Source organism: Aulostomus chinensis, chromosome 15 (genome assembly GCF_037954235.1).
Source record: "Aulostomus chinensis isolate RoL2024-O1b breed Wild chromosome 15, RoL_Achi_v1.0, whole genome shotgun sequence".
Lineage (NCBI taxonomy): Eukaryota > Metazoa > Chordata > Actinopteri > Syngnathiformes > Aulostomidae > Aulostomus > Aulostomus chinensis.
In genome coordinates, this window is record NC_141334.1 from 2,060,001 (window position 1) to 2,083,882 (window position 23,882).

A 23,882-nucleotide genomic window follows, 5' to 3' on the forward strand; every position below is an offset into this window, starting at 1 on the left:
CAGGCAAAAATCAAATCGATTGTTTTTTTTTTTTTTACCAGATACAATAGATAAATTCTATTGATTTTTATTTCAATTCAATTTTGGATTTTAAAATTTTCATTTGTATTCCTGATTTAAAAAAACAATATTAGTTGTTGCTGAATGGACACTAATATTAGCATTATTTTCTAAATGTTATACTTGTCTTACACTCTTACATCCTCAAATCTACTCCTCTAATCTAAACTACATGTGTTTGTGGGTTTTTTTTTGACAAATAAACTTTGAAATTTCCTCCTCCAGCTGTGCACCGACCGTCGCTGTGACATTCAACAACCGTTATTTCATCCAGATCCTTCAGTCTCTTACGTTTTATATTCAGAAAAATTCTAAGAAATGTAAGTAAACAAATACTTGTCCAGCAGACATTTTCTCAGCGAGCCATCAAACGCTCCTCTACTCACAAGTCTTTGCTCGTTGGGCTGAATAAATAGCAGCCATCCCTGCTCCACCTGCAATGGGCTACGGGCCATTTTCCTCGCCACTAACAAGAAGTCCATTGATCAGAGCGCCAGTGAGACGGCCTCGCTACGGTCGCCCACCCTCCCCTGTCTATCAGCTCCTCTCTCTACTTACCAGAGACGGCCTCAGCCTCATCACTTGGCATTAGTGCATGAGCCCGATCCATGAAGGTCGCAGCCATTTCACTTAACAATTCTACTGCCCAACGTGTGTGTGTGCATGTGTGTGTGTGCATGCGTGCGTGCGTGTGTGTGTGTTGGGGGGAGGGCGTCATCGATGGCAAGCCATCGATAAGCAATCAGCGCCATCGCAGTGCAGTAACTACTCTCCAGGAGTGGCTTCAGCTTTTACACCTGCACAATAAATAGAGTTTGATTTCTAAGTCAGGTATAAGTCACGTACGTTGAACCGGATGTGGGCATAGTCGGTGTCATCCTGGTGGACATGCCAGTACCGTGAAGGGATGGACAGCAGCTCCCACTCGCCATTGTTCATGAACTCACGCTGATCATCCGTAATGGCCTCAGCACTCCTCCACAACGCCAGGTCGATTTCCTTCACTGCAGAGCATGATGGAGAGAGAGGGAGGAAGCAGCGCAGAGGCAGTATATAATGCAGTAGAAATACTGTGTCATCGTTGTATGCCTCTCACGCGTGTGGCTGTCACGGTGACCTTGACCTTTAACCCAACCACAATTTAGTCCTCCAGCTCCAAAAGAAGTCCTGCTGAAAATGAAAGCCGCACCTCTAGCTAACAGACCTGAGTGAAGCCAGCTGCGGAAGGTGAGGCTGCAGTTCTGCTTGTCAAACGGGAAGGCGTACATCTCAAGGCTGCAGGCCAGAACCACCTGCATGGGCCGGTAGTTCTTCACCGAGCCCGAGGAGTTGACGTAGACATAGGGGATCGGAGGCGACTTCCCCTCGTCAACGCTGAGAACAAACAGGAGGTGAACCACAGGTTAATGAAGGATGTGGCGCTAAGAACGCCTGATCGTTTCATTTACTGCAGAATCAAACGTACAATTCACTGACAATGATATCAGGAATCCAGACGGCATCGGATGACAGCGAGATCTCATTTATTCCATCAAAGTCCCCTGGGTTCCAAACCAGGAACTCGTCCGTCCAGATCTGAGAAGAGACGAAAAGAACTACTAAACTAGTGCCATTTACGGATATCGATGGACGATGAATCAGTTTTTAAATTTCTAAAGAAATAAAGTGTTTTCCAGTGGCTTCTGTGGAATGCTGGGAATCATAATAATGGGGAACTGTTAATGTTTCAGAACAGAACAGGATTCTTCAAATGTGAAAATGGGAGAGAACAAGGAACTTTAGCTCACCTGTCTGTACCAAATACTTGTGGTGATGCTCTGGGTCTTTCCGTCCTGAGAACAGGAGAATATCCTCATGGCACTTTTTACTTTTGTGTATTTTTGCACATTTGTTGTTTTTATAAAAAGACACTTTTGATAAATGGTTTTATTAATGAATGATCCCCCAGAACCAGACGAGTGCTGTGCTGCATGAAACAGCTGAGACCCACGCTATGCTAACACTTCCCACCCACTACCATTCAGTGTGCTAAGCTAACTAGCGTGAGTCTCAGCTTGTTTCTCCATTTTCTTCTTGTCAGGCTCTGGAGACGACGGACATTAAAAGACTTTCCCTAAAAGTTGGAGTTTTCCTTTAATGCTTCAGAGTGGAGCAGTTGGTCGGTTTCACATTGATGTCAACTATCAAATTTCTTGAACCACTCTTGAAGGAGGGGTGTGACAGTCGCGTGTCATATTTACCACGTCAAGGACAGACTGGAGTATGAGGTCTATGTAGACGGTGGTGGGACTGGCCCAGTCGTGAACGGGTCTCACTCCACAGTCGTATTTCCTCAGGAGGCTTCTGGTCAGCTGATTGAGGGCAGATCTCTTCGGCTTCTCCAGCACACCTTCAGCCACATGGGCTGGAGGGCAAAGCAGGGTTAGCCACCGGGCACAGACACCCTAACCCACCCACCCGAAACACCTACACACCTCAAATACTGCATTCATGAGATGTTAGCTGTCATCCAGGCAGCATCAGAGTTCCCTTGCTGCTCAGATCAGTTGCAAATGATGAAAGTGTAAATGTAAAGAGATGAGCCCTGCTAACCTGTCTGATCAACACTTTCCTGAAGCTGTGCTGCTAACGTTGCTGCCAGAAAGAATGTATTTGCTCCTGCTGGTGTTTGTGGTGTCCTCTCACACACTTGCTGTGGATGTTTCACATGTCACATCAAGTGTGACGCTTCAGTTTTGAAAGTAGACCACAAACATCTGACTGACTGGACATAAGCAGAACGAGCAAGTCACATAGAAATGATGCAATAAAAAGAAAAGTTTCACAGCAACTCAAAAGTTTTGGAGGTGTTCATGAGGCAGAAGAGAGCACAACATTTAAAGGTTTTTGGGTCATTTAGTTTAAAAAAAGGGAGCATCTTACCTGAGAACACCAGGATCATCCACATGAGAGACATCAAGCTTAGAATCCAGATTACAGGCGGATCCAAAAGGATTTTCTGTGAAACCATCAGGTTTATCCTCAGCAGCAGCAGTCTCCTAAACACTGAGAGGAGGGAAACAAGGAGCAGGGTAGGGACGACATTTTGGTTGCACTGATATTGATTTTCAGCTGGATGTGTAAGGTGATACATTTAACGGAAACACACCCGAGAGGAAACGCGCCGCCTCGTCGCTCTGGTCCATCTTTCTGTTCCTCAAAGTCTGCTTCGAAAACCAGAGAGGACACGTTGGCAAGACTCGTTCGTCTTGAGCTTCTAAATGCTAACAGAGAACGTAGAATTTGTTCCTGCATCGGTTTACAATAAATAAATAAATCCAATGTGTGTGTGTATATATATATATATATATATATATATATACATATGTATATATATACATATGTATATATACATTTATGTTTGTATCTATACAAATCTGAATATATATGTGTATATAGATAGACATATACAAAACATACATGAATTAATACATACAAATATACGTTTAAATTTATATGTATGTATGAATATATACATGTGAATATATGTGTGTATATGTACATATACACACATACATATAAACATACACAGAGACACATTCATACACATACAAAAACAAAAATATACAAAATATACATTATACAGATACATAAGTATATAAAATTATATATGCATACATACACACATATATACATACGTACATATATGTATATATACATGAATATATACAGCCACATAGACATTATATGTGGATATTTATGTGTATGTATACATCTGAATATATATGTGTGTATACACATATATTAATTTGTACATAAATATATGTATATGTACACATACATGAATAAATACATATAATTATAATAATGTATTTTATATGTATATATATACACGTGAATATGTGTATGTATATGCATATATATTCACATATATACATACACACATACATATATTCATACATATATAAACAAAATATATACACACATATATACATTTAGCAAAATACATACAGACACAAGCATAAGTTTATACAGTTATATATACAAAAATACATATCGAGACAAAAACATATATATATATATACATAACTACACATACATATATGTATATATACATGTGTATACTTATATGGATATTCACATGTACATATATACATACATACAAACATATATGAACTTACAAACATAAATATACAAATATACACATACATAAACACATATATACACATACATATATACATATTTTTACATACATATATACACAAACATATATACATACACACATTTATATACAAATATATATACAGTACATATACACATATTTAAACATTTGTATATACACAGTATATACATATTCACACATATGTACATACATACGGACACATATAGACACATACATATACACAAATAATAACATAAATACATACACACATATATACATACACACAACTACATATGTAAAAATACACACACACAAATCCATATACACAAATAAGAACGTACAAGTATATACATATATACATAAATATATTTAGACATATTTATAACATACACATACATACATTAATGTATGCATTGATGTGTACATGTGTACACATATGTACAAACACACACGTAGATACATACATGTTGCTTTAAAACTAAGACTAAATATATTTTATCCATCCATCTATCTATCATCTATCTATCTATCATCTATCTATCTATCTATCTATCATCCATCTATCCATCTATCATCTATCCATCTATCTATCTATCTATCATCCATCCATCTATCTATCATCCATCCATCTATCTATCTATCTATCTATCTATCTATCTATCCATCTATCTATCATCCATCCATCTATCTATCTATCATCTATCTATCTATCTATCTATCTATCTATCTATCTATCTATCTATCATCCATCCATCCATCTATCATCTATCCATCCATCCATCATCTATCTATCTATCCATCTATCTATCCATCCATCCATCTACCCATCCATCCATCCATCTATCTATCCATCTATCTATCATCCATCCATCTATCTATCTATCATCTATCTATCTATCTATCTATCTATCTATCTATCTATCATCCATCCATCCATCTATCATCTATCCATCCATCCATCATCTATCTATCTATCCATCTATCTATCCATCCATCTATCTATCTATCCATCTACCCATCCATCTATCTATCATATCCATTTGGTTTCTCCCTGACCATCCCGATGCTCTGTAGAATGACTCGTTCTATTGCGTTTATAATATCAGCTGAGAAACGACCCACCGACCGCAGCCGAACCACTGACGAGTCCGGACGAACGGTTCCGTCGTTCCCGCTGCGGGGGCGCGCCGACTGTGCCCGCGCGTGTCTTGACAGGTTGGCGCGCGCAGCTGGCCCGCCGCTCTTTGACCGATGGAGTTGGTGTGAGTCGGAGGCAGGCTGAGAGAGTTTGGGACAAAACGGCAACAAGATCAGGTTGTTTTTGTTTTAATCGGAAATGAGATCTGAACAGAGCGAACATGGAGAAAACTCGACGAACTCGGTGAGCTCAAAGGACGACGGACCGTTGTTCTGACGAGTGCCATGTTAGCTTGAACTAACACTAACCCGCTGCTGTCTGACGGAATCCGCTGTAAAAAAACTGCCCGTTCAAACTTAGCCTGAGTGTCGTGTTGTGTTCAGCTGAGAACGGAAAATAATTCAAACACTCTCTCATGGGTGAGAAATCATTTCTGATTTTGGCACCATATCAACATACTTTTTAAAAATTATTATTTTTAGACTGTCATATCCCTGCATTTGGTCATAACAGTGACATTTCTCAATGTATTAAATATGCATTAACTATAGTGTTCATAAGCCTCATTCTATATTACATGTGACATATCAAAATATAATTTATGATGATTTAAGTTGGAAAATGAAACCAATTCCTCAAACGTGAAGGTGTCAGGGACTTCTTTGAAAGGGAAACTCGGCCAGCGGCAGAATAGAAGCCAGCTCTTAAGGCTGCTGGAGGCTGGACCCACAGTGGACACTTCCACGTTCCCTCTCCACTAGAAGCATGCATCTTGAAACGACCACAGCCTGCATTTGAAATTAAAACTCAACAAAAAGTATCACAACCAATTGTATAACAGGCCTGGTTTATGATTCCAGGGAAGGCCTGCATGTATGAGATCATTATTCCAGCTCTGTGCAGTTACATAACGTTAAATAATCTTTACAATTTGTTTGTCTATGTATTCTGTTGGACTGAATGTGTGTGGGAGGGGAGGGGAGGGGAGGGAGGGAGGGAGGGAGGCCGAGCCGTTGTCACTCAGGTCTGGTGGCATGCTGAGTGGAATGATAAACAGAAGCCTGCGCTATCCATGTCAGCAGCCCAAAATAGAGGCTAACTGAGGGGTCTCGGATGTACCCTGGACTCCATATAAGTCTGGTCGGCCTGCTCTTGGCTTCCTACGTGCGTCTACGAGAGCCTGATATTTCCACCTGCTGTCGGGGCCGAGGGCTTTATTTAGCGCCCCTCACTCAGCAGACCCATGTTGTTTCCTTTAAGCACTTCATGTGTCCATGAGGCGAAAACACGACGGCCTGGGAAAGTTTGTTGTTGTTGGTATGTTCCATGAGCTGCTGCGCAGTTATTTAGGATAAACTCAAGTTAGCTCATTCTTTAACACGTCACCTCAGCTGAAGCGGCTTTCTGCTTAGTGACTTTTCCTGGTTAAAAGTCAGTTTTCCTGCCCTACTGAGGACGAAAACTTGATTCTCAGTTTGGTTGAGCAATCATCAGAACGCTTGGTCCTCCAGGGACCACCACAGGCTGGCGTTTGTCCGGTCCATGTGGGTCAGCGGCTTCAAGTGAAGCAACAGGAGGTTTGAGGGGCAAGGTTAGTTAAAACTGGGTTTTATGAGTTAGTTAAACCTGGGTCTGGTCACCAGCCTTCTCCAACTCACCCATAACAGCAGAGAAAAAGCTTCATTTACTCAGAGCTGCGTGATTTTTGAAAAACATCTACTAACATTATATGGTAAAAATACTAACTGTGACATTTGTGAGGCTGTGTATCAAAGATGGTCTTAAGTCTGTAGAACATGATGTAAACAGGCAGGACGTCTCTGCGGCACCACAATACTGGTATTTTGACACAGCCTGTCATAAATACTGGCCTTACTGGCAACTGGAAAATGCGTGATTCCATTTGGATGAATGACACAACAGTTTATTTTGCTCTCTTTATTCCCGTATCCTTGCTAAATCATTCCAGAGTGACAGAAATATCCGCAGTGGCTGGTTCATGATTTACTTGTAATCTGTTGTTTCCTGTTGCGAGTAACTAAGGAGTATCCATACAAATCTATTTGAAGATGGCAAAGGTCCCGTCTCCATTCAGGATGAGACAATTTAAATACGAAGATAACGAGATCCATACCGATGAGTGGGAGTCAGCCGCCATTCAGACCCCTGCATGTTTCATCAGGTGTTGGACTGAAATCATTCACAGATTCTGTTTCTAAGTCTTCTCCCATCACGGGGGCCATTTTTCAAGGTCATTTTTACAAGTTCAATGAACCGGACTTGGATATTTGTATGTAAAAGTGTCAGTCCAGTGTCTAAAAAAACAAACCTGATGACGAGGACAGAATGTGGTAAATATCTGCAAATAAAGAAAATGTTACTTTTTAAAATTCACATATTTCAATGTGTGGTTTCAATGTGTTAAAATATGAAACTTAGAGTATTCATGTAAGCAGATGTGGACACAGTCTCCCAGATCATCAGGCTGGGACTTCTGTTCCAGTTTAAAAAGTTTCCATACCATTATTATTCTCCAGCACCAACCCAAACATGCAGGATGGCGGCTGGAGCTTCATGAAGGAACTTGACCTTTGTTTTCCCTCAGCAGAGCGAAATGCTGATCAACCAGCTGAGGGAGATCACGGGGGTCCAGGATCCACCGTCGCTCTACAGAGCCCTGAAGGTAGGACGGGGACACCAGCAGTGGGATGGGACTCGTATTTGGATGCCATTAAAGCCAAAATAACAAAATCTCAGCCGCGACCGCATGTCAGTCACTCTCCGTTGAAGATGACCAATGAAACTCGCCATACAGCCACGTAATTTAGTCAATAAATTATTTGAAGCGTTCGCGTCTTTGTATTTTTGATATAATTCTTCTTTATATTATTAACTTGCTGTTTGTCTGATAAATCTTTTGTTGTTTCTGTTGCCAATTTATGAAGAGTTTTTTATTTCTGATTCTTCCATTACCTTTTTTTCCAGACCATTTCTGATTCTACAGATGTTCTACGTTGATTGTTTTCTTGTGCTGCTCTCGATAGCATGAACATCTGTCCTCTCTTTAAGGCCAGTCAGGGCGACATTGGACAAGCTGTTGGACTGTTGACGACCCAGTCAGTAGAGGTTCAGGATCCTGGAGAACCACAGGAGTCAGGGACCTCTGAGGTGGCCTGGGAGGGACAGAAAGGTAGGCCGCTGGTAAAAACAAAACAAAACAAGAAGACCATACAATCATAAACTGTCAGAGGACAGCAGAGGAAGCGTCTCTCTGACGGAGAGAACGACGACTCTCTGCCAGACCTTTGAGGAGCTGCGTGATGAAGTGCAAGCGTTCTCACCCGCAAGTTCATTTTTTCACTTTTCTGTTTCTGCTTGGTTAAAGTTAGGATAACGTATTGTTTGGGTTTAAGAACTGGCAGCGTATGGCAGAGGCAACCTTCTACTTTGAGCGTCCACATTGCCCTCTGCTCTGTTCAAAGGCCTCTGCCCAGTCAGAACCCGTCCGGAGGCAGAAATCTGCTCGACTGTTTAGTTGTGGGAAACCCGGGTCTCCGCTGAATGAGGTGGAAAGGCAGAATCAGAATTTTATAGACAGACATTCGACTATTTTTTGCTCCAAATTTCATTGAAATGTAACACAACTGTTTATCCATTCCGGGACACAAATGAGATGTTGTTGTTTGTTTCTTCAGGCATTCATAAAGATGAACTGCAGACTGCCATTGAACTCAGCCTGCAAGAGTCCCACAATGCTCAAGAAGAGGAGAGAGAATTCAACAGGTACGCCAGAACGGGCTGCTGATACTGATGGCTGACCAGGCCTGTTCTGGTCACTCATCCACCACTTTCCCATGGACTGACATCCAGTGAACACATGCAGTCCACAAACTGACCCTGGCACTGATGAAGTAACTCAACATTTACTGCCAAGCTGGTGAACATGATTTGCCCTGTGGAAGTCAGAGCACCTGACTCCAGTCATACAATTTTAACTTCCTCTCTTATTCTACAAGTGTAAACAGAGGAAAGGAAGTTCACCAATGTCTAAGAGAGCTGTCAAATCAAGTCAGCTGATCTGATCCTTACAGGGCCCTGGAGGCCAGTGCTGAGGAGAACACAGCAAGAATGAAGAGGAAAAGATGCGAGGTCCAGAATGAGATGTGTAGCCCTGCAGACTGGCTCCGCCAGGACGACTGGCCAGTTGGCATTCGCAATGTCGGAAACACATGCTGGTTCAGTGCTGTTATCCAGGTGAGAATGAGGGCGGTGCAGGTGACGATCACGGTCAAACTGGGTGACAAGCAAGGAAACGTGTCCAGTCCATAGCTGAGGGAGTGCGAAGAGAAGCAAAAACAAGAGTCCTGACATCACGTTGCTGAAGCTGTCTGCCACTCGGCAAAATGACAAAAATGCAACGAATGCTTGACTTCCAGTGTGCGAGAGCAGCCAACCAAAGTTCCTGATGTTTGAAATTCACTCTGTCATACGACAGTTTGGGAGCAGCTGATGAAGCTGTGATTGGTCCTCCTGCCCCCCGTACACTTCCGAGTGAACACTGTCCAGATGAAGGCTTTATTGTCACAACTTCACCACTGGGACGGTGTCCTGTGGGGTACCCCGGGGGTCGGATCTTTTTATACAACACCGTTTCAGTTGTATAATAACATTGTTTTGAAAAGTTCTCTATTGATGACGTTATTATTATAGTTATTATTGTTATTATTCAGGAGACTTCGTATGACCCAAAAACCATCAAATCACACTATGTATGCCAAGCTTTAGGGAACCGAGACCCGAAGAGACTGGCTGACTGCTAATTAGCTTAGCACAAGGAGTGGAAATGGATGGGAAATGTTAGCATACTTTTGTCTTGCCTGCTCAGTTTAATCTTAAACCTGTAACTCCTCCTCACTGTGTTCTGGTTCCGCTAGATCATGTCAGGGATGTTGGTGTGTCCAGCAGTTGTCCTCCTCTTCCTCCCTAACAAAGTCGGCCATGTTTAGTAGCAGCAGTCGTCTTCTAGTCAACAACCGACGTTTGTTTTGTTGGCCCAAGTTTTGAGATACTGCATCAAATCATTGCACCCAACACAATTAGAGTGCCTTGTATTTTTGAAATGTCTTTCATTAAGAATGTTATACACAATTTTCATCACATTCATGCAGGCAAAAACTGTTTTGTACAAAGTGTATTCAGTGATGCTTGGCTGAGGTACTGCTAACACTTCCCATCCACTCCCATTCATTGTGCTAAGCTAACCAGAGTGGGTCTCAGCTCCCTTGAGAAGGGTCTCTGTCTTCCTCTCTGGCTCTGGAGACGATGAACGAGGAACCTTCCTAAAAAGGTGTCGTGTTCCCCTCACGTTAACATCTGTTCTGATGCAGGGACAGAGTCAGGTTCTTGCTTCCACACAGACATTATTAATGTCAAGTAAACTGGATAGTCTTGGGGGTCTGACACTTGAACAAGAGCATTCAGAATGCATAATGCAGTGTGCGTTGCACATTTACCATCAAGAGTGGTAACCGAGTTCCCTCCACCTGTTCTAACGGTGACTCACCTCGTTTCTGCTGAGACTTTAAATAGCCTTCTCACTTGGCTCAACAAACGTTTACAGGCCTGAACTTTCCCCTTTCCAACATCTCTCACTTGAGTCCGTCAAAGTGTCACACCTTGTATTCACTCTGCAAACCTTATTTGGTCTTCCTAGCAATTCTTGTAATGTAGCTTTGATTTATATTTTTGCGTATGATCGGTAAACAGGTGTGTAGCACATTGAGATTCCTCTGGAATTCACCACCTAGCATGTTTCTGAATGAATCCTTGAAACAATAAATACAAACCAAATCTCTCCTTTTCACTTGCTATGCTAATCCATTCATCAGAGACAGCATGAAAACAGGAAGGTGTGGACATCTTCCTGCTCAGTCAGAGCACGCTGTATTCTTCGGAGCCGCTAATTCTATTCCAGACTGAAGTTATCGAGGCTGATCGGGTGGCTTGGCAGAAACCCGAGCCTTCTTCGAGATGCAGCGGCCAGGAGAATAATTAAATCGCGAGAGATGTGGCAGCCTGAGCTTGAAATGGACTCAATATTGACAGTAATTGTTTGCGTCCGTTTATATGCTCTTCCATCAATTAAAGCCAAACCCCTGACGGACAGGAGTTATTATCCAGTAGCTGTTGGAATACAAATGCTCATAGTGTAACCTTTTGTTTGTTTGTTGTTTAGTGGTGATACTGTTTGTTAGCATTTCACTGACGTAATTATGCTATCAGACTGAGGCCAGAGTGACCACATGAGTTCAGTTGTCAGCTCATATTCCTGCTCTTATCCTTTGTGGTATAAATTACCGTAAAACCAAGATAAGCCGTAATGGAATTTCCTGCTTAAGTGGAACGTATATCAGGATCTTCATAAGTGCTCTGCAGCACATGACATATAAAACTGATTGAATATTAATGTGATTAGTCTGTCATGGGAAGGGTCTTCCAGCTTGTGCGTTTATTACTGTGTCCTGAATTTGGTCTAAACAACAAAAGCAGTCTCAGCTGTAGAGAAAAGCAGAAAAACAGCTTGGAACTCAGGAAATATTTCTCGACTTGAAACACCGCTGCATGTCCCTTTGATGTGTGCCTGACACAGTGACCTTGACCTTTGACCTCATTCAGCAACTCCTTACCAAACATGTTTACCCATTTTACACAGTAAGTTTCACTGTTTTCTCCGTGGTCTTTTCCAGGTTAAACCGCCCCCCAGGATGATCTGTGATTTTCAGAGTTTGACATCGACTGGAGGGTTGAATGAATGCTTCTTGTTTCGTTGCAGTCATTGTTCCACCTGCCTGTGTTCAGGAGGCTGGTTCTCAACTACCATCTGTCTGAGCGAATACTGGAGAAGTGTAAGAGCCATGCCGTAAGTACTGATTAATTTGTGGGAATTTAAAAGGTACATTGTGATGTACGGAGTGGGTGAAGTTTGACACGTCAACAGGACAAGAGGAACATTGCTTTCATGCAAGAGCTGCGCTGCCTGTTTGCCCTCATGGTGGGTTCCACTCGCCGGTTCGTGGATCCGTCTGCTGCTGTGGAGTTGCTACGAGACGCCTTCAGGACCAGCGAGGCCCAGCAGGTAAAACAGATTCACTATTTATCTAGTGGTTTTGCTCATATGGCTTTTACTTCAAGGTTTAGGGGAACACGCGAGCCTGAACAAACTAACACTGATGTCTTGAAATACAACTTTGTTCCACAAGGGGCAGCAGTGAGTAACGGCAGCCAGAGCAGCAACAGCTGGACCCTCCAACTGCTGCTTCCAACGTCAATTCACCTTCATGCTTTTTATATCCCTGTCAAGTGCATCCATCCATCCATCGTCATCTTCCGCTTATTCCTACACATTAAGGGTCGCGGGGGGGTGGAGTCTATCCCAGCGTCAACGGGCGAGAGGCGGGGTTCACCCTGGACAGGTCGCCAGTCCATCGCAGGGCCAACATAGAGAGACTAACAACCATTCACACTCACATTCATACCTACAGTCAATTTAGAGTATCAATCAGCCTCGTCCCCAATTGCATGTTTTTTGGACTGTGGGAGGAAGCAGGAGTACCAGAGAGAACCCACACAGACACGGGGAGAACATGGAGACTCCACACAGAAAGATACCGTGCCTGAGCCGGGACTCGAACCCGGAACCTTCTTGCTGTGAGGCCACAGTGCTGACCACTGCACCACCGTGCAGCTGTCAAGTGCATATTTGTGATTATTTTTCACATCATTTCAGGATGTCAGTGAGTTTTCCCACAAGCTGCTGGACTGGCTGGAGGATGCGTTTCAGCTGGCTGCCAATGGAAGGTGACCTATAAGTTGATGTCATCCACTTACCTTTGTGGCTAATCTTCTAATGGGCTGCGAATGCTTTCGAGTTTAAGAAAACTTCTTGACAGGGAAACCACGTATAAGATTCATCTGAAAATAAGAAAGAAAGAAAGAAAGTATGAGTTAATGTCTTAGAATCACACCATATAAAGTTCATAAAAAATGCCTAATAATAACCAGACCTACTAACACGTCACCTAACCTTTGATGAGGAGTGATAATGACTGAATGTTCACTTTGGGGTTGATTAGCCTGTTAAAACAAACCTTACATCTCAAGAACCACTATTATTAAAAGCAATTGTAAACGTGTGCTCGTATGACAATAAAGCTTCTTGAATTTAAGAAAAAAAACAGCACGTTCTTCATGTTATGGCATCTGTGGGCGGCTAGCTTACAAGCCGCAACAAACCTCTTAGCTGCTGTCAGTCGTAGAATGAAATGACATGAATTGTGCTACGTTAACTAGCGCGGGTCTCGGCTCGCCAGTCCACACACAGAGGAAGGTCTCCATCTACTTGTCCGACTCTGGAGACGGTGGAGGCTCGTCTATTTGCTGAATTTAATACTTGTAAATTTGTCTGTCACTTTTAGTAAAACAGAAGACAAACAACAAAACCCCATGGTGCAGCTTTTCTATGGCACCTTTGTGACAGAAAGAAGGCACGAGGGTAAGTAGTGTTTTTTGTTGAAATGCTGTTATCATTATTTTGTGTTCTGCTCTCAGTCACTCCCACTGATGTGACTCTGCTCAGGTAAGACGCTGTGCAACACTGAGCAGTTTGGCCAGTACCCCCTGCAAGTCAATGGCTTCAACAACCTGGACGAATGTCTGGAAGGGGCTATGGTTGAGAAGGAGATAGAGTTGCTACAATCAGAGCACAGCGTCACATCTGGCCGCGAGGTGAATATTTAATCATCAGAACTTCTACATGTTACGCATTTTCAGCCTGTCAGAAAGTCGGTTCTCGTTCTTGTTTGCAGAGATGGTTCAAAAAGCTACCGCCAGTTCTGACATTTGAGCTGTCGAGATTTGAGTTCAACACCCAGCTCGGTCGCCCTGAGAAGATCCACAAGAAGCTTGAGTTTCCTCAAATCATTTATATGGACAGGTGAGCTTTGTTCAAACAAGAGGACCGCGAGCGTTCATCAGCGGGGACGGGTATCAGATTTGATTACATCAATACATCGGTCAGCTGTTTTGTTTTGTTTTTCCAAGTGGTTGTCAGTGAAATGCCTGAAGTGAGGTCCATCATGAGCACAAGCTGAAGGTGTCGCATCATTTTGTTGGTGGTTGCTAACAAGCAGCTAAACAATCCTCATCTTTCCTTCTCTAAACGTAGTCATCTAACAAAATACCAACAATACAGTGTCGAAGGGCAATTACAGTGTTCCAGCCAACCTCTCAGAAATGACCTGTTCCATATTTGTTTAAAGATATCTTCACAAAAACATAGAGCAGACCAACGAGAGGAGAGGAGAAGTGAAGAAGCTGAAGGAGCAACTTGCAGCCCTTCAACAGAAACTTGAGTGGTAAGTTCAGGTGTGACGTTCAGCATCGTGGGAGCAAATCCAACCCTCAGCGTCTCCGGCCGTTTGTTCACAGCTACAAGAACTACGGCTCAGGACCGGCCAAGTACCCTCTGGCTGACATGCTGCAGTTCGTGTTGGAGTTTGCTACCACCAAGCCTTCCAGTGTTTCCCCAGCTGAAGACATGAGACCCGCTTCATGTTCACCGACTCCTGCAAGCCACCCACTCAGTGAACCCACATCCAAAGACAACAGGTTGAGGAGTATATTATTTTCTTACTCTGATAACTTGGGCTTTGGTAAACACTGATTGATAGACTTCAGGCCTGTCTTTTTTTTGTTTTTTTTGCATTCCTCAGTGAACCCGGAGACACAGACTCACCGGACAGTCCGGTCTCCAGTTTGTCCAGTTGCCAACGGACCCCTATATACAAGCCATTCACGCAGTGCAGACACCCCATTGATTGCCCGCCACATCCTGCCCCCCACAGCATCACTGAGGAGGAGCTGCACTTTGTTAAGACCTGCCTACAGCGCTGGAGGACCGAAGTAGAGAATGACATAAATGGTACGCTGATACATGCCTTCGCACGGTAACGGGAGGATGGGGTACTGGGGTTCGCATCGCCAAGGGTTCCCTCGACCCAAAGCTAATGGCATTTTTAACATTGGATTTTTCAGCATTGGCAAAAACATGCTTAGTGGCAAGATAACGTTTTTCAGACTGGCAGATTTTGTTCTTAGTGAACACCTCTTTGATGATTTTCTCGAGTGTAAATTAAACTGTTCCTGCAAAGCCACCATCAGACTATGAGCAACCTGAGCCACAACTAAGCTTTGAGCCTCTTCTTTCAGTCTTGTTTTGTTGAGATACTTTTTAGCAGCCGCCATTTTTCAGACACAAAAAGCTTTGAAATTCACAAATGTGGTATGAGACTCACTTCCAGGTTCTAGGACTTCTTTCACCACTCTGAATACAGAACTGTACTTTTTACATGAGTGTCATGCTTGGCTTAAAGAGCTACAAGTCTAAAAAACATAGAGCCCAATGTTTCAATTCATTTTCAGAGGCAGCTAAATACGAGAGATCACATCGTCACAAGATTGTGCAAGAAACAATCTTGTCAGGCTTTAAATTATGCGTTCGCTAGTCTGCGTCTTTGAGGAGCTACAGTTGAGGAGTGACAACAGCAGGTAGCGACTGTTCCTTCAAATCAGCGATGACAGCTCCTGAAGCGGTCAGCATAAATGCTGCTGTAGCACCAGTCAGAGTTACAAAATTGTAGTTTTGTGTATCTGGTGAAAACAGAACCTCCCTGGTTAAGAAATGAATCTCCCCTAAGATGCTGGTGTGCTTCATCAGTTTTGTGTTCCCTTGTGTTAGAGCTGAAGGCCAGTATTGATCGGCTCACTCAGGTGCTGGAGGGCATGTACTCAGACAACAGCCTCTGTCAGGTAAGACAAACGGCAGCATTTTACCTCTACAGCTGAAGAATGTGTTGAAATGGAGACAAGAAGGAAGAGAAATGATGTAAACAGGATACAAGAAACTTCATTGTCATTGCATGGAGTTTACTTGGCAGTAGGGGTGTGTTCTGGGTCTGATGGCCAGCTGTGACAGCAGCGGTTTTAGTCAGGCTGGGCTCCGTGGCCTGCCTCGACTAACGCTGTGCTTCATTTACGAACTGAACATTTGAAGGTTATAATGCTGTGAGCTGAACAGTCACACCTCAGTCTGGTTGTTGAACATTCATTATTTAGCCTACTTTCACTCAGGTACCCTACAGACTCCACGCAGTGCTCGTCCACGAGGGTCAGGCGTCAGCGGGTCATTACTGGGCCTACATTTACGACCACGCCAACCAGCGCTGGATGAAGTACAACGATATAAGTATCACAGAGTCCTCGTGGGAGGAGCTGGAGCGAGACTCCTTCGGGGGGATGACCAATGCCAGCGCTTACTGCCTGATGTACATTGATGACAGGCTGCCCCACCTTATTACAGGTAGCTACGGGTCGTAACGTCTCCAAGGGTTCCCTTGACCGAAAGCCATATATCACGCTTCAGTTAATATTCAGAGGGTGTTTTGAGAATTGTGGGGACCGGGAAAATGTAATTCATTCAAATGTATTCGCTCACCACGTACTTGTTACTGAAAGTAAGTAATGAACGTGCATGTTTTTCCAAAGTATATATACTGACTCTGACCCCCCCCCCTTCTATTCAGAAGACACAGACAACGAGACAGGCCAGGTACTACGTGGCATGGACTCACTACCGTCCATCCTGAGACGCTACGTCCACGATGATAACCGCTGGTTCCAGCAGGAGCTCAGTGAATGGGAGGAGCAGTTCTGCCAGACAGCAACGCCACAGGGAGAGTCCACAGTCTCCACAGAGTCCCCAGAACCCACTGCAGACGATACACAGCAAGAACCAGTCGAGCCGGCCCCCCAGTCAGGACCCCTGACTGAAGATCTGGATCAGGCAGCTGCTTCAGAACCACAACCAGAGATACAGACGGACCCGGAACCGAAGCCAGACCCTGCAGAGGAGCCTGAAGGCCTGTCTGGTGACTGGAGGGCAGGGAATGAAAGGGGTTTCAATAAGCATTTAAAACCCTACTATTATTATTTTTATTTTTATTATTATTATTATTATAAACATTATTATTAACAGCTGAGAGGACATGATGGGGGGTGATAGCTTAGACAGACATTTAGTGGAAAGTTTTTTTATCCGTCCGTCTGCTTCCCTCTCTGTCTTTTCCTCCAGAAGAATCGGCACCACCGCCACCGCCCCAGAGCGCTGGCAGCCAACCAGAAATCAACAGTGCAGCAGTCGCCGACACCCCTCAGCCCGGCACAGCTGAGAAGGAGCAGCAGAGTCAGGTGGGCGAGTGTGTGGCACTCTGCCCACCTGATCAGCTCTTGTAGAATATAGGTCAGGTATTCCAGGCCACAAAAATCAAGTGTACATGTAGGCTGAGGATCTCATTTCACCACTTAGAATAGTGATGGAGGGACCAGCGTAATATCTGGCAGGCTGCCACGTAAAAAGAATGGAAAGGGCACAACAGACATGTTGGATCTTTAGAAACTTCCAGTTCTTTAATGCTTCAAATAATCTGGTCCAGATTCTGAAAAGACCATCAAATGGGAAAACAAGATCTTGATATTGTATATTTGGACTGAGGCAGCTTTGGGATAAATGTTGGCAGTGAAGGCTCTAAAGGTCACAGATTCAGCTCCCTGGACGCGGAGGAACAATGTGGACAAGGTGACGGGACAGACACCTCAAAAATCTTCCTATGTTAAGTAGATAAGAGTTGTCGGTCTCTGCTGGATACAAATGACGTGTAGACATCCTTCCACAGTCTCCTATCCAACGTGCTCCCAGATAAGAATGAACGCTTGACCTCCAGTTCTCTGCCTGGCCCACATTTAGTCCTGAATGACAGCTTTGGCTGCCTAAGCTCAGCCATGGGTCCACCTCACTTGGCCCACATCTGTCAGAGCTGTCCAAGCCTCGACCAAAGCGTCAGTTGAGGTTAAATAGAAACTACAGACACTCAGGAACCTAAAAGGTCCTGGGAAAGGCTGGTGGGCCCTCAAAACGCTAACAGCTGCTTCTGTCCTCTCTCAGAGTCCTGCTCCTAATGCAGAGCTCGACAACCCGGCACTGTCAGACCTCCGGGTGGAGAGGGACGACACAGGAGTGGAAGGCATGGCCTCGGAGGCCAAAGGTGACCAGGAGGATCCCAGAGAAGTTCCTGAACGAGAAGCAGATCCAGAGGATGAGGGGCGGCAGCAGCAGGAGGTCCCAGCAAGACAGCGACAGCCTGAGAACGAGGTCTCGGAGGTGGAGATACCCAATGTCGGCAGAATCATGGTGAGGGCTGATGCGGATGGATACAACGAGGAGGTGAGTTCCGGTCGTAGTCAGATGACGGGGGAGCAGTGCACACAGTGACCATGTTTACAACTGCTCAATATTCCATGTACGTTCCCTCCTGTCCAACCTCGTCTCTGCTCATCTGCCCTCACGAGAGTAGAATCCATTAGTTTGGGTTTAAAGAACTGTGCCAAAGGACTGATGACCTCAGGGAGAAAGCTTGTTGGCCACCAATGATGACATCACAGGGGATTACAGCAACATTGCAGAGCGACTGCATATTTTTGTGATTTTTTTTAGAAGTGATACTTCAACAACATGCTATTTGTGTGTTTACTCAGTTCTCCTCAATTGTTTTCCCAGATGATGCTGACTCCAGCAATGCAGGGCATCATTCTCGCCATCGCAAAGGCCAGACAAATATTCGACAAGGAAGGTCCCGAGGCCGGCCTCATCAAGGTCTGCTCCGCTCTCCTGTCACGGCAAAGTAATACACACCCACAGAGAGTTATTAAACACGTGGACTGTCAGTCTGTCTGTCTGAACTCCGTCAGTCACCTGACTCCCGCGGCTGTTCTTGGCAGCCTGTCACAACTCCGAGTATCATAGAAAGTTCAAATATTTAAGCTCCCACTGTTCCCTCAGGCCTTCCATGAAGAGTACTCCCGCTTGTATGAGCTCTCCCAGGAGGAGACCACACTCCAGGAGGATGCTCGTCTGCAGCACGCTCTGGTTTACTTCTTCCAGAACCAGGCACCCAAACGCGTCATCGAGAGAACGCTGCTGGAGCAGTTTACTGACCGCAACCTGAGCTTCGATGAGAGGTACTCACACAACGACCTGTCACGGGTTCCCATCCACCAGACCTGCCTGTTTATAACACATAATTATACTATTATATTTATATATATTATATTTCTCTGTATCTAAGTAGCTTGATTTTTTAAAAAGAGAGTTATTAAACCACGGAGGAAACGCTGAGTCATTTAGAAAGAAATGATCTGAAAATTAGCAGCAAAGCAAAGACACAAAGTTACCTGGAAATAATCATGAATAAACCAGAATATTAAGAAAACAACGTTACTTTTTAGACACTAACATGAAAATGACTGCTTGCTGTGCACTGTTGTGTTCATCCTGGGTGTCCTGACCTCCACGACCACGCAGGGCCATCAGTATCATGAGGGAGGCGCGGGCCAAGCTGCGACTCATCAAGCCCGAGGACATGGACATGGACGAATACCTGGTACTCCCCGCCTCTATTCAGATCTCTCCTAATCTGAAGAATTCAACGGAAAATGAATCTTCTCTCTGCTGCCTACTTAGCTCTGACTGCAGAACAATCTAACTGGACCAGTATTTCTTCCAGTCCCACTGCTGTGTCCAAGAAAAACGCACCATTTGATGAGAAGTAAAGAAAGAATGAATCCGTTTGTCATTTGTCTCAACAAGCAAGTAAACCAAGAGTGTGACGGCGGACTTTGACACCAAAACAATGATTCAATTTAATGATTTTTTCCCCCTCTTTCTGAGTGGAAAGCATGATCACAATAAAACAAATTAAACTGCAGTTAGCCTGTGTGTATTTAGGAGGGAGAGAAACAAATGCCCGGCTGTCGCAACGTTCCAGAAATGGAATGTTTGAGTTAAATAAAAGAAGAAAGTCTTGCTTCCCGTTTCAGCCTCACAACATGGTGACCTGGTGTGTGTCTCCTACAGCAGTGGCACGACGACTACCTGCTGTTCCGGACGGTGTTCGTGTACCTGCTGACGGGGCTGGAGCACTACCAGCACGGCAAGTAGGTGCCAACATTCACCGCCGCCACGGTTACTTTTCTGTCTTTACTGTGCAAGAAGCTAACAATCAAAACAACAAACAAACAATGGAAAACTGCATCTTTAGTGAAACAAATGTTGGGGTTGATGTGCTGGGACCTCAAGTCCTCCATGCCAGCAGCCGCTGCTTCATTGAGCTACGGTGCTAAAACAGAGGCGTGACCAGCGGGGAAGCGTTTCTTCTTGGTAAAGCTGTCTGTCGTCTGTTGTGTGCTGCAGGATGCGTGAGGCTCTGATCTACCTGGCTCACGCCTACGACACCAACGCCATCCTGCTGAAGAACGGGGACAAACGTGGCGTGGACAAGTCTCTGATCGCAGTCTACAGGAGGAAGTGTCTCACGGTGAGGAGGACAGCGCTGACGGGGGGGGGCGCTACAGCATGACTTGAAGCTTTCATGGTCGTCTGCTCCTTTAGTTTGAAATTTGTTTTGTACAAAAGTAAAACTTTGACCAGCTGCCGTATTCAGTCACTTCCTGGAGAGTTTTTAAAAACAAGCAGTACTTCAGAGAGCCGTTTCTCTTCCTGGGAGAATTCAGTGGCGTTTGATTCAGTGGCTGAAACCAGTTGAAGGCTTCAGATCAAAGTTGTGCTGCTTGCTAAGTTAGCGATAGTGACGCTGCTCCATCCTCCTCCCACCCTGCAGACGCTGAACGAAAGTGCATCACGGCTGTTCTGTGGTGGCGAAGAGAGCAAGGTGCAGGAGGGCGTGGCCATCATGGAGGAGGTGGTCATACCCTGCCTTCACCTGATGAGCCGCGACTCCTCACTATCGCAGGAGGACCGAGACACGATGGAGAGCATCCGCAGCCACTGGTGCTGCTGTCTGGGTCAGGACATGGAGGGTGAGCCTACTTTAGAAGGTTCAGTGCTGATGTGCGTCGCCTCATGAGCTCTAATCTCTGTGCTCTCGGTCTGTGGTCAGACTCCCTGCAGGTCAAACTGGGCGAATTTCTTCCCAGAGTTCTGGACTGCTCAGCTGAAACAGTTGTTCTTAAGGACCCCCCCAAAGTCCACGTCACTCCGGCCCACGACCTGTGCAGTCGCCTGGCTGCTGTCATGGAGTCGCTCCACAACACCTCTGTAGTCACGGTGAAGTAAAGTCCAGGATGAAGAGAGAGAGACTGTGGGCTCACTGTCAGCAGGCCCTTTGCTGGTTTGTCATTGAACATGTGTATCATTGTGACGCGTATAGCGCTGTAGCTAGCTAGCATTAGCATTAGGGTTAGATGGGCGATGGGGTGGCGCTGTCACCTGATGACGCCCTCAACGGCCCCAAACTCCCAAATACTGCTGCTGTATTCCCCTCAACAGCGTTTCCTTTAGTCACTCAACGCGTTATTAAAAAAATAATAATAATAAAAAAGGATAATTCTAACTGTGCCTGACACTTACTGTGGCCTTGAAACAGCTGCAGGACAGGAGGTCCCTCACCTTACTGGGCAGCACTTCTACACCCCAGCAGAAATACACCCCTGTACAGCGAGAAGACTAAAAACATCCCTTCATCTACGTTTGATTTCTCTCCCAAATCCAAATGCCTGGAACATCAACATCAGAAGCTTCCACTTACTTTTTTAAAAGTACTCCTTTTATATGACTTTGTATATTTCCAGAGCAGTTTTACCAGCAAATAATATTTAGAAAGATCAAATGTACACATTAAAATGTTTGTGAGAGTTTGTTCAGAAACCAGTGTTAGAAAGGAGCTGCAGCTGTCACTTCCCTCGATTCTGACATCACCATGTTGCCTCATTTAAACGATTTCATCAAGAATGGTACCCGCAACCCTCGTACATTGTTAGAAATTCTTTTTGATGAATGCTAACACTTCCCAACCACTACCATTTATTTAGCTAAGCTAACTACTAGCGAGCAGCCCGGTGCCGCAGAGAGGAGAGTGACATCTCCATCCTCTTGTCTGACTCTGGAGGGAAAAAGAGAGGTTCAAAGGACATTGGTCTGTTTCTTTAATCAGCCTTTTGAAATGTCATTTTACACATAGTGTAACACGTTGATCCACTACACATTTGTATTAATGCATCTGTTGCTGTGTGCCACAACCAGCTTGTTTCTGATTGGAGGATTTGAGTGTGCCGGCCCTGCTACCGTTGCCGCGGTGATGAGAGGCAACGCCTCAGATGTGTCTTTTCTGTCCCTCGGAGCGTTCTCTCTTTGTAGCCCCTGACAGGCAGTGATCAGGGCACACGTGAATGCGCATGTCAGTCAGAATCACCTGATCCAGGCTCTTTGGCCCTGCAGCAGCAGCCACTGCTTCCACTCTGCATTTACACCTACGCTCAATAAACATCTTCAATATGTTCTTTTACCATCGCTGTCGTTACTGGAGCTCCAGCACCTCACCAAATCTAGAATTAATGCAAGAATTGAATTTTCCCTCCGGTCAAAAAATAGAAACCAGAAAAGGAATTTTAATTCTGACCTCGCCAGAAGGTTGATTGTTGTTTTTGTAAAGTCAAATACACCCAAACTGTTACACACACACACACACACACACACACACACACACACACACACACACACACACACAAACACACCTGCATGTTTTATTGAAAACATTTTCTTTGCCATAGGAGAAAGTAGTGCGCAGTTGCTCCCAAGTTCAAACGTGGTAAAACGGCGACACCTGGTGGAAAGTAGCAATACTACACATTTGAAGGTAAAAGCCCAGAGACGCTCAGGTGTACCAGAGTGCGTGTTTTATTCTCAAGTAGCTGTCAGACGTTTCTTTTAAATGACCGTTTAGTGGTTTAACAGGGACGTTTTTCACTCTTAATTGTTCAAATGTAAGATTTTTGTGTACAAATTCTGTCAGAGACTCTTTTGAAGGAGCTGAAGGTGACAGTTTCAAACACCTGTAGCATGTTAGCTGAAAACACCCCCGTCGGTACACGTCCGACGTGACGTCACACACGTGTAAGCGCATCTCGTGGTCAACGAGGTTTCAACTCACCTTTCGTTGAGCAGCGTGGTAGTTAGCAGCTGCTAACAGCTGTAAAGGTGTCACCTAATTATTCAGAAACTGTCAGTGAGACGGTCGCTCTCAGTAACTGACGGCACCTGTCAATCACCGGTGTCCGAGCCGAGTGAGGGTCAAGGGTCAAGGGAATGGTATGATCCATTTTGGGGGGGTGCGTCTCAGAGTCATCGGCCCCCCTCGCTGATCCCAGATCTTCAGTGTTTTTGACGTAAGATTTGTCACATGACGTGAAATTGACTGTTGTTTTAGTAGCTTTGTGTGGATGTTTGCAGCACTTATAAGATTCCCGGACAGACAAAAGCACCTGTGCTGATTGGCAAAGGCAGATAGCCACGCCTCTGAAGGTCAACTTCTGGGGTAGAAATAAACTTCACTTTTTGAGCGCTCAGACGTGTGGATA

At 44.5% G+C, this 23,882-nt stretch overlaps 2 protein-coding genes and 1 long non-coding RNA gene across 6 annotated transcripts in view; 1 reads left to right on the plus strand and 2 right to left on the minus strand.

The window, feature by feature from the left end:
* htr3b (5-hydroxytryptamine (serotonin) receptor 3B) overlaps positions 1-3,290 on the minus strand; it is a 7,126-nt gene extending 3,836 nt beyond the window's left edge. Inside the window, exons 1-7 of the mRNA XM_086226560.1 lie at positions 3,209-3,290; positions 2,983-3,105; positions 2,301-2,464; positions 1,848-1,892; positions 1,526-1,635; positions 1,265-1,434; positions 907-1,064 (exon numbers count right to left, since the gene is read on the minus strand). Coding sequence (XP_086082686.1) covers positions 907-1,064; positions 1,265-1,434; positions 1,526-1,635; positions 1,848-1,892; positions 2,301-2,464; positions 2,983-3,105; positions 3,209-3,245 — 807 coding nt within the window. The 5' untranslated portion in view covers positions 3,246-3,290. The remainder of the gene's footprint in view (positions 1-906; positions 1,065-1,264; positions 1,435-1,525; positions 1,636-1,847; positions 1,893-2,300; positions 2,465-2,982; positions 3,106-3,208) is intronic.
* Positions 3,291-5,417: 2,127 nt separating this feature from the next.
* Positions 5,418-23,861, plus strand: usp28 (ubiquitin specific peptidase 28). 4 transcript variants are annotated; one of them, XM_086226556.1, is made up of 26 exons: positions 5,418-5,582; positions 7,945-8,022; positions 8,409-8,529; positions 9,035-9,122; positions 9,431-9,593; positions 12,172-12,258; positions 12,337-12,474; positions 13,126-13,196; positions 13,814-13,890; positions 13,975-14,123; positions 14,204-14,331; positions 14,657-14,752; positions 14,826-15,005; positions 15,110-15,318; positions 16,135-16,205; positions 16,527-16,755; positions 16,979-17,323; positions 17,527-17,642; positions 18,397-18,675; positions 19,009-19,104; positions 19,291-19,469; positions 19,813-19,891; positions 20,365-20,444; positions 20,701-20,824; positions 21,128-21,326; positions 21,407-23,861. In XM_086226556.1, exons 1-26 carry the CDS (start codon positions 5,538-5,540, stop codon positions 21,580-21,582), a joined length of 3,603 nt encoding a protein of 1,200 aa, XP_086082682.1. In that variant the 5' UTR covers positions 5,418-5,537; the 3' UTR covers positions 21,583-23,861. The 4 variants fall into 4 exon arrangements, with proteins under 4 accessions (XP_086082682.1, XP_086082684.1, XP_086082685.1 ...); XM_086226558.1 differs by having other exon boundaries at positions 17,530-17,642; XM_086226559.1 differs by having other exon boundaries at positions 16,982-17,323.
* Positions 7,278-23,586, minus strand: LOC147248131 (uncharacterized). Its single transcript, XR_015119486.1, has 5 exons — positions 23,456-23,586; positions 13,227-13,310; positions 8,313-8,512; positions 7,861-8,016; positions 7,278-7,698 (listed from the first exon to the last, which is right to left on the minus strand). It is a non-coding gene; the product is annotated as an uncharacterized LOC147248131 (long non-coding RNA).
* Positions 23,862-23,882: the final 21 nt, after the last annotated feature.